Here is an 18,985-nt window from a genome sequence, read left to right on the forward strand (position 1 = left end):
TAAACTTGCCAAAACTTCTCGCACAATGTTTTCCATAATTTACTTATTTTGCGTCTTTGTTTGACTGTGTAAAAGTACTTGTGATCAGATTTTCTGCTGTTTTTGGTGTTATTAATACAAAAGCATTAAAAAATTTTGAAAACTTGTGTGGAAAAATATTCATTCCAAAGCATTTTTCTTGTGAGAAAAACCTAGCCTCCTCATCAGTTATCCATCTCTCTCACTTTTCTTCTAAAAGGACACCTGCTTGCTGAACGCATAGACATGACAAAGTCAAATATGATCTAATAATCATTAATCCCATTTATTAATATATTTGGACCATGAATTTGATCTCAAGTACAAGCCTGGGTCTTTGCAAAGGGCCATCTTAGCCCAGCCAAGTGTAAATTTGGGGGCTTTTACATAAACCCAAGTCCAAGCAATCCAAATCAATTTACCTGGTTTGGGTAGGCTTCTAGCCGCATTTGAGCCCAAATTTAGTTTGGATAAATTTCAAACAAGGTATAAAGGTCAATTGACTTGAGACAGTAGACGAAGCGAAAAGCAGTAACCAAGTCTTTAGCAGCCATTCACTCGATTGATACCACAAGAAATTCCGAACATGGAAACCGCTTCTTGTTCAATCCTTTACACTCTCCGCTTTTCAGCCAACACAATGACTGCAAGTATGAACAACAACAAGTTGTACTACGAAACATCACTTCCTAGAAACCGTCTTTGTCTGCTTCCTTCTTTTCCCTCTGCTTTCCCAAGAAACTTTAACTTTCGTGGAAAAAACCTGCAATTGAATGGCTTTGCTGCTTTCAGCTCACCCTCTAGTGCCCAAAACCAAAACCCATCTCAGGAACTAGCTGTTCTTCTTGAAGTTGATGGGTAAGTCATTTGTAGGACTAACTTTTGGTTTTTGATAGCGTTTTCTCATTTTAGTTACATTTCATGTTCTGGGCTTTATCCTCGATTTGTTTAATCAGTTATTCGTTCGATTAAATGGTTGTTCTTTATATTTTATTATCTTTTATGTATTTGGGGACTTGTATGTTCAAAAAAGAAGAAAAGTAAAAGACCTTTGCACTGAAAATTTGGATTGATATGCTCTCCCCCTTTGCTTCGGATTTACATTTTACCCTTTTTTCATGGATTTGTTATTTTCATTTTGTCTAGTTAGTGTTTCAGCTCCTAGTTGAGTACTTTTTTCCTGGTACTAACCTTGAATGTTTTCGCTACCTTGTTCTAGTGACAAACAGTTCTTTAGGAGTATGTTTTACTTTATCTTCTTCTAGAGGTCTATAAAATTACATGTTTTTCCTGCTTGTGATTTTTTTTTCATTTTTAATTCTTTCAGGGTCCTTATGGATGCATATCGATTGGGTAATCGCCAAGCCTTCAATCTAGGTGCGGCAGATGAAGTGATCATATGTCTATTGCGCAAAAGGATCTAAGTTAATATTTCAATGATTAAGCTTCATGGTCATTTGAAAATCATATGTTCATTACTTAATTTACTGTTTTTTTTTTTTTAATACTGCCAGCATTTCAAAAGCTTGGGCTTGACTGTGCAAACTGGACTGAACCTGTCTATTCAGATCTTCTAAGGTGAACACTCAGACAAGATTGTGTTTTTATTGTGTGTTATCTTCAAAACTAGTGCATTTTTAAGTATGCTATAAATCAACTATTTCTTCATTATTTTGGTGGACTAAGTCGGAGTTGATTGGATTTTATACAATGGTATAAAATTTCACCTTTTTCCTTGGGTCTTTTTAGTGGAAAGTCGTGATTGATACTATGAATTTTGATATTCAATCTTGTTGAAAAGCAATTTTATGATTACTTTCCAGGAGGAGTGCTGATAATGAAGAAAGGATGCTGATGTTATATTTTAACCGGGCAAGTTCTTGTGGTTAAAAGCATTAAGCTTAGGGGTTAGCTTTCTGTGTTTTTCATGTTATTACATCGATTATCTCTCTCATTATCTCCTGTCATTTGACAGATTGGGTGGCCTACTTCCTTGCCCACAAGTGAGAAGGAGGCATTTGTGAAAAGTGTATTGCGAGAGAAGGTACTTTGAAATGCGATAAAGAAATGATATAACTTTTCATGGATGTACTTGTGTCTCTGTTATCTTTTTATCTGATTTTCTCACTCAATAAAATGGCTCTTCCTATTGCAGTTATGGTCTTGAGTTCTTTCTTTTCATCACAATCTCTCTTCTAATTATATAGGCTTTTCTTGTCATCATGTTTAGCTTGTGCTTAGAGTGTAGTGTGGTAAGCTAATGAATTTTCCTCTAGTTATTGGCAGAAAATTGCACTGGAGGAACTGATGTTGAAAAGTTTACCTTTACGACCTGGAGTTGAGAAGTAAGTTGTCATCTAGTTATTGTGTATGTTGCCCCATTTTTATGTTCTATTCATTTCTGTGAGTGACTTGTCCTCCTTGGCATCTAGTCATTGTCATCTGTATTTACCATGTGTTTTTTTGCAGTTTTATCGATGATGCATGCAACAAAGGAATACCTGTGATCATCTTAGCATCCTACAGTAAAAGTGGGGATAAAATTGCTCGGTATGTTCTAGGGATCACCAATGTCATGCTGTGTTGTTTCTGAAATATGAGAAATGTCATGCTGTTGTGATTCAAGTTTGCTGCCAGTTTTTCCCTTTCTCTCTCTTTTCCTTCTATTTCTGTCCAATTAAGTATGCTCCAGTCCATTATACAGCAGCACCATGTAAATGCAATTTCAATCACAAGGCACATGATAGTTCATCTATTCCATATAGTCCTTTCCCAACACCTCTTGTATAATACCTGAGGAAAATAATGACTTGTTAAGTTATTGTATTGAAATTTGAACACTTCGCCTATTTGCTGGAGTTCAGGGTGCTTTGTTGACAGTGTTGAAGCTTTCTAATGTTTCCCTTTTAATGTCAAAAAACATTAGATCTATAGTTCAAAGGCTTGGTCATGAACGACTCTCAAAAATAAAAGTCATTGGGAATGAGGAAGTAGAAAAGAGTTTATATGGTCAACTTGTATTTGGTAAAGCAATGACTTCTTCTTTGGATGAGCAACTAGCTAAGGAAGCAAGAAAAGCAGGTAGAATCTCAGTCTTTGTGTTTGGTAAAGAAATGGTATGCATCTTTCAGTTCAGCAGGTCTCTTACAAATCGGTTTCGTTCTTGCTTTACCTCCAGCTTCTGCTGAGAAACAAAGAATAGCAAAGGAGGTTGCATCCATACTGAAAGTGAGTGTTGACATTGATACCAGCTCATCTGAGAGGTCAGACCATCCTTTTTTTTATGTTTGTTCCCTTTCTTGACTGAGTTTAATGTAGTACTAGTCTACTGCAGCAGCCAGCAAATCAACCTCACCACTTGCTAACAACTATTCATGCACCATTACCATCAATAACTACCACTAGCAAACAATACCATCAATAACTGCCATGAGCAAACATCATTAGCAACTGTCAAGACCATTGCTAGCCAATGGTGATTGTCTAGAAGGATATGAATATACCAAAATCTTTCAATAATTTTTCAAGCGAGGGAAAATATAAATGAGAAATAATTCACTGTTGAAATATTTTCTTAGAAACAAAAGTCATGAGAAGTCAACTAATAGTTCATGTCTGATGTATGAAGTCATTTATTTGGTGGCAATACCAACTTTAATCTGATATTGTGCATGCTATCCAGCTTAGAGAAGATTGTAGCTGCATTACGTGCAGGGGCAGAAATTGCTGGGATCCCGGTCTACAAATGCATCCTTATTGCAGGAAGCAAATCTGGAGTTGCTGGAGCTGAGCAGATAGGCATGCCTCGTGTTGTGCTGCGGAGCAGGTAAATGCTTGCTTATTAATCTTGTCAAATATGTGATGAATTCATGCCTGTTTTCAATTATGTGATGCAATTCATTTCTTGTTTATTCTTTTGTAGTTTCACATCTAGAGCTGAGTTCCCTTCAGCCAATGCTATAATGGATGGGTTTGGAGGTGCAGATCTAACTATCTCTAAACTATGCCAAAAGCGATGGTCATAAGATGAATTGCCTGGCTGCAATTTTTGTTTCACGGGTTTGAAATATTATTGGTCAGCATTTCATGCAATCCAATGGAAACCTTTCGTAAAATGACCAAGGTCGTTGCTCAAGCAGATGCAGGCTCAAAACTTGTCATACAATTTTATATGGATTTTGCCAAAGATTCTGGATCACCTTGTTCTCAGCAACATTTGGTTTTCTTAAAATTAAACAAATTCACATGGATGGAGTGCGGCAAACTGTTAAATCTCAATTATTTTGCAACTTCATGCCTGAAATTCCCATGGGCCTGAAGGCTGTAGCCGCGACGTTATATCCACTGCAATCACAAAGAAAAGATGGATAATAATTTGGCGGAGATAGATGCTCAATGCATTGCGAACTGAAGTGGAATAAGCTACATCCACTGTACTTTACCAGGCTAATTCACTTCTATTAGGCCCTGAGGACCGAGAGACAAGACCGGATCCGATCCCTTCCCAGGGAGAAGGAAATAATGCTTCTGTTTTCTTAACCAAATACGGCCCTACATTTTGTGAAGGAAACGACTCGTTGTTAGAAGAACAAAAAGTTATGATGTACATTTACCCAGAGAGTAGAAGCAAAGATAAAGTAACGTAAGCTGCAAGCTGAAACCAACTTTAGAGCATCACGTATTATTTTCAGCTAGAAATCCTGGACAGCCCCCTGAGAAGAAAAGAGATTTCATTAAGTAAATCTATATGAGACAGTATAGAATACAAATCGCCCTGCCAACTTTGGTGTTATCCTATTCTAACCTAGAACACAGCCTAATCCAGCATCCTGGATTATTCTTTTGTTACATATGTAACAGACTCTCTCTCTCCATATATCCCCATTTTTTTATGCCAAAGAAAATTTAAGTTGCATGAGGAGCAACTAAACCTATTTTGGTATACATTTTACACTGGAAGACCGGCTTTTATTAAGAAAGCTCTGCTTCTTGAACTTTTGTACTTCTTCTCTGCGTTAAGTTAGGGCTTGAGTACTCAATACCACCATCAGAAGCTGAAACACTGGATGATACAGATGACTCTGGAATTGAGCTCGTTGGATTTAGCTGACTTTGATTCCTGAAACTCTGAAAGGCCATTGATGGTTGTTGCCTGGGGGCCTCAGCAGTTTGATGGCCCTGAGCCTCTTCAGCAAGTCGCCTTAGAAGATTCACAACAGTGGGAAGAAACCTTGATGAAATAGAGATCAACCCAGCCAGCTGATAAGAAGGCAATCAAAGAAATTGAATCAGTTTGAAACATGTTCCTCTAATTTGGGCAAGAAAACTAAAAATTAGTTCCTGATGATCTTCGCCTCTCATATTAAAAGTACAAGTCTAGCTTTAGAATTATAAAATTTCAAAAGAACAAAAGAAAACATGAAATATTTTGGACATAAACCCACAGTAAAACGTTTTAGCACCAATTTGCTTTCAACATTACAAGAGTATGATACTTCTCATGCTCTCAATTGTAAGCTAAAATGTGTAAATAGGATTTTGAAGGAACACATGCCATGTGCAAAATTAACATTTTGAACAGTAAATCACACGTCAAAACAAGAAGCAAATTTGGCAAAAATAGAGCGCACTCTCTTTCTTACAGTGCCATGTTGAAACTGCCCTCCAACATCCATCTGTACCCACATGGCTTTTGAGAGTAAATATGCAACAAAAAGAAGCATGAGATAGAGAGGATTCCTGTTTCATCAGCAGAGAAACATAGCGAGCAGAATAATTAACATGATAATAGAAAGTAAGCAAAGAACATCCACACTAGTATTATGAAATGTGCTAGGAATCTGACTCCAGATGAACATCCATGCTAAACATTGGGCTTGGCCCTGTAGGTTCACCCACTGCCTTTGGGGATGGCAGTCCCCCAGAACTGAGGTTCTAGCCCAAGCTCCTGTTGAAAGCCAGGGGGGTTACCCCCCTTAAAAGCATTGCCCAGCAAAAATAGAAGCAAAAAAACAAGAGAGAGAGAGAGAGGTAAAATGTAGAGATACTAAAGAATCCAGATTAGATAAAGTTACCTTAGAAGGAGCATGAATTCATTAAATCCAAGAACAACCATTGCCACAATGGCCCATGGAGGAGGTAACCAGTTGTTAGTTCGCTTATAAGCCTCCTAAAGAAAACAACCAAAATCATCACACAGAGAGCCTAAACTATTTCCTCATTGATATGACATCTTGCCCCACAAGTAGCATGAGTAGCAGCCAACTGGAGCCTTAGATAACATACCTGTGCTGAAATAGCTTGTGTAACTGTATACTCAGTCTCTGCTTTGAACTGTCTCCACAGTGACTTGCATTGCACTGGTGTAATCAGGGTATTATTTGGAGAAACCTAATACATGCGTGACTTTCAAATGAGGAATTTCAGTTCATAAAAGTATATATTACAAAATTAACCAACCCAATCACTACCTCCTCCCACGTGCTAGAGGCAAGAGGGTCTGAAGAAGTTGATATACTTCTTTGTTGTGAAGATGCAACAGCCAAACTTCCATCCATTAGGGTGGAAAACAGTATGCTTTCAATTTTATCCGGTTTCTCATCCAACCTAATGGCAGCCATTACAGATAACAGCCTCAGAGACTGCAAAAAGAACAATGGTTGAAAGTCTCTCAGATTGCTGCAGCATGCACAGTTGGTGACATATCAAAGTTCAACTCATGAAATGATCCAGAAAATTACCGCAGTACGAGCATCCTTCGTAATTGTTCTAATATCTTCTTTTCCAGTCCAAACTCTTGGCATTGAATCATTGTCATGACTGAAGACAGTTGAGAACCTGATACATGCAATCAAAGCATTACATACAACAGATTATTCTAAATAATAATAGAAATAATAAGGAATGTGACATTTAAGGTTCTCTACCTATCTTTCATGCGGATCAGAACTTTTCCAGCTTCTTCTCTTGCCTTCTTCTCCACCACATTTCTCGCATAATTGCTCAAATCTTGCAGCATTTTCTCATTTGTCGGTTGGTCTAACTCAAAACTAGAAATGGCAGTTGAAAACTCTGATGCAGCAGTCTCAGTCTCACGTTTAAGAAGCTTTCTTATAGAAGCCCAGGTGTCTATTCCAGCAGCATCAAATAGAGACTCCACTGGTTCAGATAGTGCTTGACTAAGTTGTTTCTGAGTAGAGAGTAAAATGTCAACATTTTGCTTATATTTGATTAAAAAAATGGTGCATGATTTAAGGAATATCCATATATGAAAAACAGTTACTTAATTAATAAATAAAATTGCCTCATAGCTGGCCATCAATTCTGACAATTTTGCATTTTGAACAGATGATGTGTGGGCATCAATATCACGGCGAAGTTTATCCCTAACTTTAGAAGCATCCCAATCAGCCTGTCTGATGGCAGCATCTGGAAGGGGAAAAAATAGACAGATAAGTCTCAAAGCAGTACCTCTAAAGATCATATTATTATTATAATAATTTAGGATAGCTTTGAATACTTCATAAAAGTACAAGTTTGTGATAAAAACTTATTACATTACCTGCACATCCTTGGTCAAATTCTAGCATACAAGACTTGATACATGTATGAGCAGAAGCTGCAAATCCCTCTCCTTTATTCAGCATCTGTTCCAGTCTAGACTTAAAATTTTCAAGTGCTTTGACGCGTAAATTTCCCAACAGGTTAAGATAAGCAGGATGCACACACTGCTCAATTCAGGAGAACCTCAATCAGAGTAAGGAAGATTTTTTACCATATCAAAAATTTTAAAATGCTTACTCATTATGATGCACACGGTAAACCATTTGGAAACCATATCTGCATTCTTAAACACATGAAAACAATCCCAGAGCTATGAAGGGGCAACAATTGGAAAATTCTCAATCACTTGGCCTTAAACAGATTAGCCAGTAACAACACTATGTTTAATTGCTAATGGATATGTCAGTAGTTTTCGAACATTATGCTCACCGGTACTACACTATCATAACCATAGAAACAGGCCTTATAATGCTTTGAGTCTCATTTTGTGCTCTACCTAAGAATTTTACAACAAAAGTGTAGTTTAGTTGCCAGATTATTCACCATCAAAGAGAGTCCCACAGAAAATTTCCTTGACCAAATTAATATATAGCAGGCCCCAGAAAAATATAATAGAAAGCTTTAAATGAAGCCACAAGCAGAATTATTAAAGCCAAAGCGAAGTGACAAATACAAAATGATAAATATTGATCAGATCACACCATCATGTTTCAAACAGAATACTGGTTATAGTGAAGATGGAGATTATAACAACTTCCATCATAAAAAAAAATACTGTAAACATTATGAATGGTATTTAAAAATGCAGCTGTAGTTTCCTATATTAAGATAGCTTCAAGCGCCTCCATTAACAGCTAAAAAGCCTTGGTGAATGCTACAAACTGCTTAGAATTAAATCCTAAAAGCTTGAATTTTAACTAGATAAAGAATCCACTTTTTTGAAACAAAAAGGATCATAATGATAGAAGTACATGGTACTTACATCCAAAGCTTTGGACTCCAGTTGTTTTCGTTTTGCATTTCTTACACCTTCATCAAAGTAGATTGTCTCCATGTCATATCTATGGCAACAGAAATTTGCAGTGTACAAGCAAGATTAGGGCTTGCAGGAAAAAGAAAAGTAGTTCAATATGAATCATGAATTTTTGGAACCATTAATTCAATAAACAACTAGCATCTATCCATAGAAGTTTGAGGAGTGAAGAAACTTTTCAAGTTGCACAGGCTGGAAGCGTAACACACATCTTAACGTCTTTACTACAGGTGTTTTTTCAAATCAGATTACCATCATTTGGCATACAATTTAAAACTGATATATAGATACATCAAACAACAATATGTTACTCAACATACTAGACATAGACAAAACTTACTCTGAAAAGTAGGTTTCTAGGATAGAGCTCAGCTTTCTCCCAAAACCAGAGACAGGCCCAGACTGACCAGCTTGTTCCAATGCTAACCAATCCTATACAAAAGTTACTTGTGCAGTTAACTAAAAGAAGTATTCAATCAGCCAAAGTAACACCTAAGAGGAAGTTAACTGCAAAAATACCTCATCAGAGGATAGGCGATGGAGCTTCTCATTGGCAATCTCTTCACAACGAACTGTGGCAACCATTACCTGATGACCATGATGAAAAGACATTTACTTAAATCAGAAACAAAGAAACACTATTTGGATAGTAAGACAAGGATGAAGAGGAAACCTTGTGAGCAGGAAGATCCAGATCCTTGTTCTCTTTTATAACTTTCCATATCCGCTGTGCGCTAAAAGAGAATCCAGAGGCAGGGACAACACCCCGTCTATCACCAGCAAGTCCTCCTGGAGAAATAGAATTGAAAAACCGTTGTCTTAGTTCAGTGACCTGCATAAGATATCAGACAAGACTGTAAGGCATAAACCCTTTTTTCTCTAATAGAAATTTAAATTGCTAGTTTAGCATCAAGGTCCAGGATTCAACTCACCACCCCCCCCCCCCCCCCCCCCCACCCTCTCTTCCTCTTCAAGCCTTCTCCAATGTACCAAAAGAAACAAAGAATCATGATGCCCAAAACCCATTTATTTGGTCAAGTAAAGTAACATGAAAAGACTTAACTGTCTCTAATAGTCAGTTACAGCAAATATTTTGAAGCATGATGAAACTCCAGTAACTAGAGAGTGAAAGGCTACCTGCTCTTTGAATAGCTCCTCTTTTTCTTCATAGCTTGATAAAGCAGTAACCTCCACCTTCACATCAAAGATCAAATGTGAAACAATGCTTATACCTATATAGTAATATGTAAGCAAAACACACAAAGTGATCAGCAGAAAGAGAAAACGGATATTTTCTTACATTAAAGAATTCACTGAGGGGTGTATCTTTATGGGCCTCAGGTTTACGAACTGCATTCCATATCTGCAGTGATCATCATAAATTAAAATGCTAATAAAAAAAGAGAGAGAGAAAGAGAGTGAGAAAGGAAGAAAAATAGTGAAATATATATGCAATGTTACCTTTTGAATATCTTCCCTTAGAATAGGCTCCAAATATTCAAGAGGAGTCTACCAAAACAGTCACAAAAATGGAAAAAAGCTTATCTCAAAGGTTTTAGCACAAAGCCACAAAAATATCACAAATTAGTTTAGAAGAAAATAAGAAGGCATTAATCCAGACCTTTGTTTTATCACGTATAACAAATAGCAATGTTGTTTTCCGGGGGCTGAATAATCGCATCATAACCTAGGTTAAAAATAGCCACAACACTGTCAAGCACAATAAACAAGCAGAGATAGACAGAAAACAAAAGGATTAGGTACACTCACGAACCTGAAAAACTGTTTTCAAAAGAGGTTTGTTGGCAGCATGCTCCCGACCAATATCATGACACCACCTATATCAATAACCAATATCTCATTACTGCCTAAATTTATTTCTAGGATCCTCTTTGATAAATAGGCCCAAATATAGGAACAGCATCAGATGGCATAAAAGCAAAAGCCACACATGATAATGTGTGGAACAACACCAAAAGGATAAAAACACAAACAAATAAAAACAAGGATGAGAAAAGCCACTTTGATTTATTCATTGGATCAAATTTAAAAGTAGTGCTATATTCAGTATTCTCCTAAAGCTGAACTAACATATTATAGCATTGTCCATTTCTAATTCAGGATTTATTGCAATCAAAACAAGAAAAGGAAAAAGAACAACACCACCAGAGCCATAAGTGAGAAACAGGGGCCACTGATCTTGCAATAGAGACAGGCCATTCTTCCAGTGCTAGAATAACCTAGTCAGGCTGATCAATTGATGTTTGGATACATGCGAGACATTGAAACTTTTAAATCTTGCTTCACACATTCTTTGTTAAAGTTATATGAATGTGTGCATATTTAACCTATCCAATTTTTACAGTATGATAGTTGAATGTTTACGGACTAGCTGTACCTACTGTTTCTTTTTTGGGGTCAATATCTTCCGTCCAGATCTCAATTCTATTCATTTAATTTAATATCCCTGATGTGCCATTGGCATGACATAATAGATGCCGGCTTCATCCAGTGTAGGCAATTAAAATGCCAATAATCCATATAATATAAGGACGCAAAGACACACTGATAGGAATACGTAGTGTTTTAAGAGATCCTAAAACATGAGCAGTACAACTGACAATTCTACTTTTAAGACAAGAGGCCCTCAATTCTTTTACCTATTCATTCTCTAGAAGGTCCAGAGTTGTTCACTGCCAACATTTCTACAGATAACACAGCTTAAATTTTGTAAGCTCCAACCTAATGCAAATAACAATCAAATGCATAAGGAATTAAAGCATTTATTTAGATACTTACATGTTTATTAGCACAATATCTGCAACAGCCAAAGCAAAAAGGGCACTTTGTTTCTCAAATGTAGTGTCATCCTGAAAATGAAAAATAATAAATAAAATTTCCAAAGTGTCCAAATAGTAACAAAGAAATGTAACTGCCCAAACACAAACAAACAAAACTACCCCCAGAATAATCAAACAACAGGTCTTTTATATCTAGTCAGTTATACATTGAGGTTTCCATTACAGAATCAAAACACCTATATGCTTCCATGGCGGTCTCTCTGTGTTTGTTGTGTTGGTGGGTGGGTAGGTTGGGGGACCAAGGGGAGGTACAGCAAACAGGATTTGAGATATACATTCTGTCAATGCCCCAAGCAAGTTCATGTTTATATGACCATATCTTGCCAAAATAAAACAAATCCTGAGGACATTTGACTCCATCAATTTGATTCAAGCTCCATTCTTACCGAATAGAGGCCTTCCCCTCCAAATGAAACAACTATAAATCATGCTTCATCGGTGCAAATAGTTTTATCTTCAACAACCAAAAATATTTTAACAAGGCAAGTTACCTCGCCTCTTTCTCTTCCATCAGTTCCTTCCAAATCCATGGCCATTGTGAAAGGCTCTATACCAACACAGTGTGCAATCCAAATACCCTTGGTAGTTTGAGTCCTGCAATGAAATTAGATCAAAGTAAAAGCAGAAAGAGAATACAACAGAGCAATAAGATAAATTTTTATTCCTTTTGAAACTATAAAATTTGAGAAATGAAAGAACTAACCTTCCTCTGTATGCATCCATCTCCCTGAAATTTGTGTGGAAAAGATGATTTAACAGGGTGCTCTTTCCTGTTAACAGAACAGAATGCCTTTTAGTCTACAAGACACACACCATTATAAGCAATACATTGCACAAAGAGTGAAAGAGTTAAAGACACACTGGCATCCCTGTAAACTACATGCCTCAGAAAATATTACAACAACAGGCACAATCAATCTGACGGGATCACTAATGAAATTATATATAGAAAGAAAACTGAAATAATCTCACCGTTTTATATAAAAAATTATCATGGAAGGATAAATGAATGGTAATCTCTATATCAACACGCAAGCATTTCAAAACCAACTTTCTAATTAAAAGAATTGGACAAACATTCTCTCCCAAAATCCACTAAATGGTAATTCACGAACAAGTTCGTAACTTACATTATCATGAGAAACTCAAAGTTAGAAAATTTTGAATGCCAAGATTCACTCACAGAGATAGTTATGCACAAAAGCCAAATTCAACTACACACAATCAATCAATGCCACTCAAAATTCAGTCTCATTTGAGTACTAGCATAAGAGAATCCAGTAAAGAAACTCGATTTGCATCCAGAAATGAAGTCTTCAAAAAGCTCGGAATTCAACTAAAAAATATTAAACTTTGACTAGAAACGTTAACGAACTAAAAAGCAACATGCAGGAATCAAAGGAACAAAACGAGGTAATAAAAAGGAAGCAAAGGTCGATAATGATCGAAATGCAACACACCGCTACTTTGAGGGCCCATGATGGCAACAACGGCATAAGAGAGGCCACAGTTAGAGAGCTTAGTGTTCCGCATGAAGTTGTCGAGTCCAACCACATTGAACTCTCCATCTCCGTCGATCAATTGCGTAGAGTAACAATGGTCCACCCCCGCCATCTCCCAAAAAACCTAAGATCAATGAATCAAAGATGGATCTGTAAACACAGAATAAACAGTAACCAATTAGGTTTTCTTTTTCCTTGGTTTTGGTGAAGAAAGAATCAGATACTGTACGACAAAGCTCCTTCCTTTTTCTTTTTTGCTTTTTCTTTTTCTTGATGGTTACGGTTTCACTGGGTTTTGGTTGATGTAAGAAGGAGAGCGAGAGAAGAGGAGAAGAGTAGAGAGGAAGGGAATGGAAAGTGAAGCAATCCTTCTGTTTGTGACCGGAGCTTTCAGGTCACGATGGCTTGTCTCGGGTCGCGAGAATTTCTTTTGTTTTCTTCTAATCGTCTTTCCTTTTTCTTTTTTTTTTACTTTTTTGGCAATGATGGAATATTGAAGTTATCATGGTGGTAATCATGGAAATTTAATTGGTTTATTTGGTGTATTCATCGTCAGCGGGGACTGGATCCGGTCAGGATTTTGATTGGAATAAGTAAAAAAATGATTACTAGGCAGATCTCCTATGCTATTTATTTTTTTGGAAAAAGATTCGAAATGCTGCAAATTATTTTGTACATACGAGAAGTTACTAATTGATAAAGTGATGTCTACATGAATCTTGTATATTCTGGAAAGTGAAGCATGCCTCAACCATAACCGATGTGTCTCCACAAATTTAACAGTAAGTAACTCAAACATCGGTCCTGTTGATGTGATGTTCCGACGTTTAATTTCATAATAAATTCAAATTCGATACTTTAAAGATCGTAAATTTATATTTTGATTTTGAAGGAATGTAAAAGAGATTGTGCTTTTTTGTTATGTAATTTAAGCTCAACGTGTTTTTAAATATGATGATAAATGATATCTAAAACGTTTAAGAAATTAAAATATAAAAATCACTTTGGATCATTCGGTGTTATTTACCATATACATAATTTCCTTCATAACAATAGATCATGTACGTTGAAACAAACACTTTAATTTATGAATTTAGAATTCAAATGAGTAATCTAAAATCAAAACTCAACATATACATTATTATTTTTATTTATTGAAACCAGTGTGTGGAGCTTCAAATTTACAAGTAGGGGCACAAAAATAGAAGTATAGAACTCAAGGTTAAAAATATCATTATTTGGTGAGTTCTTTTTTTTATTAATTATTATACATCAAAAATATTATTTGAAACAAACTATTACTTAAATAAGCTTTTGGAAGCTTCAAAAAAAAATTTCCTTTTTTCTATGCCAAGACTAAACTTTGTATCAAAATAATATAAACAGTGTATTTTTTATGAAAGTAATGTACTGTTTTGATTAAAGTAAAACAATGTATTATTTTGATGAAAGTAAAACCATATATTATTTTAATGAAAATAAAATAATGTATTATTTTGATGAAAGTAAAATCATGTATTATTTTGATGAAAATAAAATAATGTATTATTTTAATGAAAGTAAAATCATATATTATTTTGATGAAAGTAAAACAATGTATTATTTTGATGAAAATAAAACTTACAAAAATCTAGACTTTTGTTTAAAAAATATCTCTTAGGTTCCTTAAGAAGCTTTGCCTTTCTTCTTTTTGTCAAAGTAGTCAATCCCTATATTTTTCATTGTCTTTTCATTTTTGCATGAGCTTAACTTCCTCTGTCTTCTCTAAAATTCTACATTTTTCTACTTTGTTATTTATCCTTCTTGTTTCATCTTACTATCTCAGCTTTTATATTTTTCTCTTATCCATTTTTATTTGTCAAAGATGCATGTGTCATTTAATTTCAAAGCTAAATTAAAGTGAGAAATTGAAACTCTATTGTTATTCAAGGGTTTTACCTTCAAGATCATTTTTCCTATATACAAATTTTCTTTTTTTTTTTATTTTGTTAAGAGTTTATTTCAATTTTTTTATTTTCAAAACTCATTAAGGTAAGACTTCCAAAAGCACTCAAGTGATTAAAATGGGTATGGGTTTAAGACGGATGTTAGAGAAAATTTAGCTCTAAGGATAAGATAAATGGAAAATGTTAAAATGATAAATTATATTTTCATTAGCTTAAGAGAATGTAAGTAAAATAAAGCTTTCAAGGAAAACTTAAATTGTTGAAATGGGTGTGAAAAAATGAGGATAGGAAAGGAACAACATAAATTTAGAGAAAAGATTGTTAGAATTTGTTAAATGATTTAGTTAAATATCTAGTCTTGAATAAATAATAGATTCTTTATTGTGTTGGTTGTATATATTGGGCTCTCTTGAAGTTCCGAGATCAATTAGCTAAAAGAGCTTGATTAAGTGGCTTTGCTTTGGTAAGGTAGCATAAAATGTGAGAGATATGCAATTAAATTGTTTTTGGAAATTGCTTACAATGTTTTGATTATGTTATGATTAATGTTTTCAAAAATAGAATGTGTATGGGAAATGAGCCCTTTATATTGTATGTTTTGCCCTCAATTATGTTTAAATTGGAAATATTATTAACTTGTTTGAGAACAATTAAGGGTTGAAAACATATATGATTTTTATGATTAATTTGTGCTATAAAATATTATTTGTGGTATGACTATACTTTCTTTGTTCATGTTGGATATGGAACTTGTTTGAGAACTATTAAGGGTTGGAAACATATATGGTTTTTATGATTAATTTGTTCTATGAAATATTATGTGTGGTATGTTTTTAATTTATTCTATGAAATATTAAAAGTTGAGAAAATGTTTTTAATGTGGAGCACTTATTTTAAGACCTGTGATAGCAGTAATTTTACTAACTATTATTCACAATAAGACCACCCTAATTAGTGAGGGAAAGTAGGGTAAACAGTGCTAGTCTTGTGGTCAGAGAATAGCACAAGCGATATTTAAGTCAGTAAGCCGAAGTGCACTGACTATATGTGTTGCCCACCCATCATGTGTGATATGTTTGTATTTTGAGATTTTTAAGTTGCTCCACTAATATATTAAATTTTGATCATGATGCTTAGATTATTTGATATATATTGTTATAAGCTTTTCACTATTTTAAAGTTATATGAACATGTTGAAATTTAAATATTTTTAAGTTAGATTAAGTGTAAAATGAGAAAAGTACCAAAATATACAAATTTTCAATGAAGTCCTAAAACTTGTTTTTTGTGTATCGATACTTAGCTCTTGTATTTAATAAAAATGATTCTTTTTCATGTGATTTGAGACATAAGGACTTTGATTTTCTAGAATATGATTATATTAACATTTTATAAATAAGATATGATGGATTTTGAGTATGTGCATGCATAGTTTTATGTTTTCAAACAAAATTGTGTGGTTTCAAACTAAAATAGTATGGTTTATTAAATACTCTCTCGTTAATGTTCATTTTCCCTCCTTATCCCTTATTGAGTATTTGTACTCACACTTTTAAAATTCATATTTTTTAGTTTCAAAATAGGAGTTAGTTGAATTGTAAAGGAACAGTTCTATTCTTATTTATCATTGCAATAGGTGTTACTATGACATTCACTAGGCCCCACCAACCTGTATCGCTCCGTTGTTCTATCGTGTTTTATTTCTGTATTAAATAAAAGATGTAGCCAATAGATGGCAATGTATCAAATACTTATGAAGGAAAAAGTATAAAGATAACGTTAACACTTGATATTATAATGTTGAGTTAAGGTATATTCAAAATATGATAGGTGTTTGGATATGACGGGTATATGATATGAGAGATGTGGAAATCTATTTGATATAGGTATGAGTATAAGGTTTATTTGGGCTTAATGGGTTTTGCTTATTGGACTCTTACGTCAGTATGGCCCAAAATTAGATCGTGATAGAGTGAAAATGCTTTTTTTCATCCAGAGAAAGGCAATGATGTGAATTGAAAAAATCAATAATATTATAATTGGTCTAAAATAAATTTTGAAAGAACAACTATGAGATAAATATAAGAGAAAGTATTTAGAGAGAGTAAAGAAATTTTATTCTAGTGTGTATTTACAAATGAAGTGAGAGACCTATTTATAGACCAACAACCCCTTGAATCATAATTATAATCTAATTCTATATAAGAGTTTAAATCAAATCACATTTTTTGTATTTTGTCTATTGGACTACTTGACTTGATCTGCACTTTTTAAGTAATAACATAATGACATTCACATATTTGTTCATAACAATAATAATCAAATTTGGCCCTGGTCATATCAAAGATACATTATTCTCCATTAAAATTTTTTTATCATATATATATGTGTGTGTTATGAATGTTTTTAATAAAAAAATAATAAAAAATATTTCACCAACACATTCAATATCTTAAAAAAACAACATTTAGATCTAATATTTAGTATATTAAGTTTAGATTTCGTTATAGGTTTTCATGCTATACATGAGTATTCCATTTATTTATTTATTCAAATTTATAAATTATTTGATCAAATATAAGGTTTTTCCAACTCTTTATAAACCTTACTTTTATCTTATTAAATAACAAGAACAACAATAATAATTGTCACAACCCAAATTCTCGGGCCATGACCGGCGCATGGGCCTAATGGGCATAGCCCACTAAGCCCAAGCAAGCCTATTTATGTGACTCCATTCATCGATTTCATCACTCGCTCTTACAACCGTATTTCATAATTCTTATCAACAAGTATTCCACTACTTTTTCATTGAAACCATATGTTCATATTTATGATTTAAAATAATGTCATTTGTGCCAGCTCGTAGTGGCAACATTAATCAACATAAACGCTTATTGCTTAAGAGATATATATATATATCTCTCTCTCTCTCTCTCTCTCTCTCTCTCTCTTAACAATTTACATCAAGGTACATATGTTCAATGAAAAGGACTCTAGACTTTTAGTGGAGTGACCATAGTGAATGTGTAGCTACTGAGATGTCATAGTACCTACCAAGAAGGTGAGCATATGTGTGCGACTCAATCTAGGTTCCAACTGCCTCCAAATCTGAAAACATGAATTTTAAAAACGTGAGTACGAAACTCAGTGAGTGAACATAAGAAGAGAACAAGCAATCAACAAGAAGAATTTGGAAATCATGATGCACTTGTTTTGAAAACAATGCAATTTTGTTTAATTTCTTTCTTAAACCCCCTTGTTTTAGACATTGATCAGTGGACTCTTAGTATTGCAAAGACCCATGCTCAATCATGAAGATAAGGGAGTGAAGGAAATTATATCAAAACTCGAGCAAGGTAGCAACGTGACAGCACGTTTCTCGCTGCAGCAAAAGGTATTCTCGGTTTGCATATGGTTCAGTTTTTCAAGCATATCTTCCACTACGTGGGTCCAATTGACATGCTTGTTAGGTCATTAGAAAGCTAAGAGGAGGGCTACGACTTTAGTGTTTACCACTTTGCCCAGTTTTGATCAAAATGTGGTCAAAATCACTGTCAAAGTGACATCACTGCACCACCACTAAGAGTTTCTGGTGGCAGCGAGAATCCATTTCGTTACAGCAAAATTCCTTATTGCAATGAACAACAATTTGACAATACTTAACAACTTTCAAAGTTCAATATGCAAGATTCACATATGCAAAACCATATACCATACTCATGAACTTTGATTTCATAAACATAGATGTATATATATAAATGCATAGATAACACCAATATTAGCATAATCACACCCGGCTCATGTACATCCCCCCACATCGTGCACATAGCTGGCGCCATCATGGCATCCCCCCACATCGTGCACAATCAGTGCCATCGTGTACATCCCCCCACATCGTGCACACGGACACTATCATCATCCATCTCCCACACCACCATCATCACCGGCATGTGCATCCCTCCACATCGTGCACACACACGATTATAGTCATCATACACAATATCAACTATCATGCACAACATATATATATATATATATATATATATATATATATATATA

At 34.6% G+C, this 18,985-nt stretch overlaps 2 protein-coding genes across 8 annotated transcripts; one reads left to right on the forward strand and one right to left on the reverse strand.

Annotated features, from left to right (window-relative positions):
- Nucleotides 537-4,293, forward strand: LOC18596372 (haloacid dehalogenase-like hydrolase domain-containing protein At3g48420). Of its 3 annotated transcripts, none has more exons than XM_007024800.2 (11): nt 537-876; nt 1,346-1,442; nt 1,533-1,596; nt 1,842-1,890; nt 1,994-2,062; nt 2,305-2,363; nt 2,488-2,568; nt 2,945-3,099; nt 3,197-3,281; nt 3,701-3,844; nt 3,941-4,293. In XM_007024800.2, exons 2-11 carry the CDS (start codon nt 1,418-1,420, stop codon nt 4,041-4,043), a joined length of 834 nt encoding a protein of 277 aa, XP_007024862.1. In that variant the 5' UTR covers nt 537-876; nt 1,346-1,417; the 3' UTR covers nt 4,044-4,293. The 3 variants fall into 3 exon arrangements, with proteins under 3 accessions (XP_007024862.1, XP_007024861.2, XP_017978908.1); XM_007024799.2 differs by having other exon boundaries at nt 540-876; nt 1,346-1,395; XM_018123419.1 differs by lacking the exon at nt 3,941-4,293 and having other exon boundaries at nt 540-876; nt 1,346-1,395; nt 3,701-3,848.
- On the reverse strand, nt 4,732-13,467 carry LOC18596373 (protein ROOT HAIR DEFECTIVE 3 homolog 2). Of its 5 annotated transcripts, none has more exons than XM_018123416.1 (22): nt 12,936-13,467; nt 12,179-12,245; nt 11,967-12,069; nt 11,414-11,484; nt 10,389-10,452; nt 10,236-10,301; nt 10,076-10,123; nt 9,915-9,977; nt 9,752-9,808; nt 9,288-9,446; nt 9,134-9,202; nt 8,955-9,046; nt 8,564-8,642; nt 7,580-7,745; nt 7,322-7,446; nt 6,945-7,207; nt 6,759-6,855; nt 6,489-6,659; nt 6,304-6,408; nt 6,093-6,187; nt 5,649-5,757; nt 4,732-5,277 (listed from the first exon to the last, which is right to left on the reverse strand). In XM_018123416.1, the coding sequence occupies exons 1-22, from the start codon at nt 13,087-13,089 to the stop codon at nt 4,990-4,992; spliced, it is 2,511 nt and encodes an 836-aa protein (XP_017978905.1). In that variant the 5' UTR covers nt 13,090-13,467; the 3' UTR covers nt 4,732-4,989. The 5 variants fall into 5 exon arrangements, 4 of the variants coding, with proteins under 4 accessions (XP_017978905.1, XP_017978907.1, XP_007024865.2 ...); XM_007024803.2 differs by having other exon boundaries at nt 4,792-5,277; nt 5,661-5,757; XR_001928527.1 differs by lacking the exon at nt 4,732-5,277 and adding an exon at nt 5,864-5,965 and having other exon boundaries at nt 5,661-5,757.

The sequence above is a fragment of the Theobroma cacao genome, chromosome 6 (assembly GCF_000208745.1).
Source record: "Theobroma cacao cultivar B97-61/B2 chromosome 6, Criollo_cocoa_genome_V2, whole genome shotgun sequence".
Taxonomy (NCBI): Eukaryota; Viridiplantae; Streptophyta; class Magnoliopsida; order Malvales; family Malvaceae; genus Theobroma; species Theobroma cacao.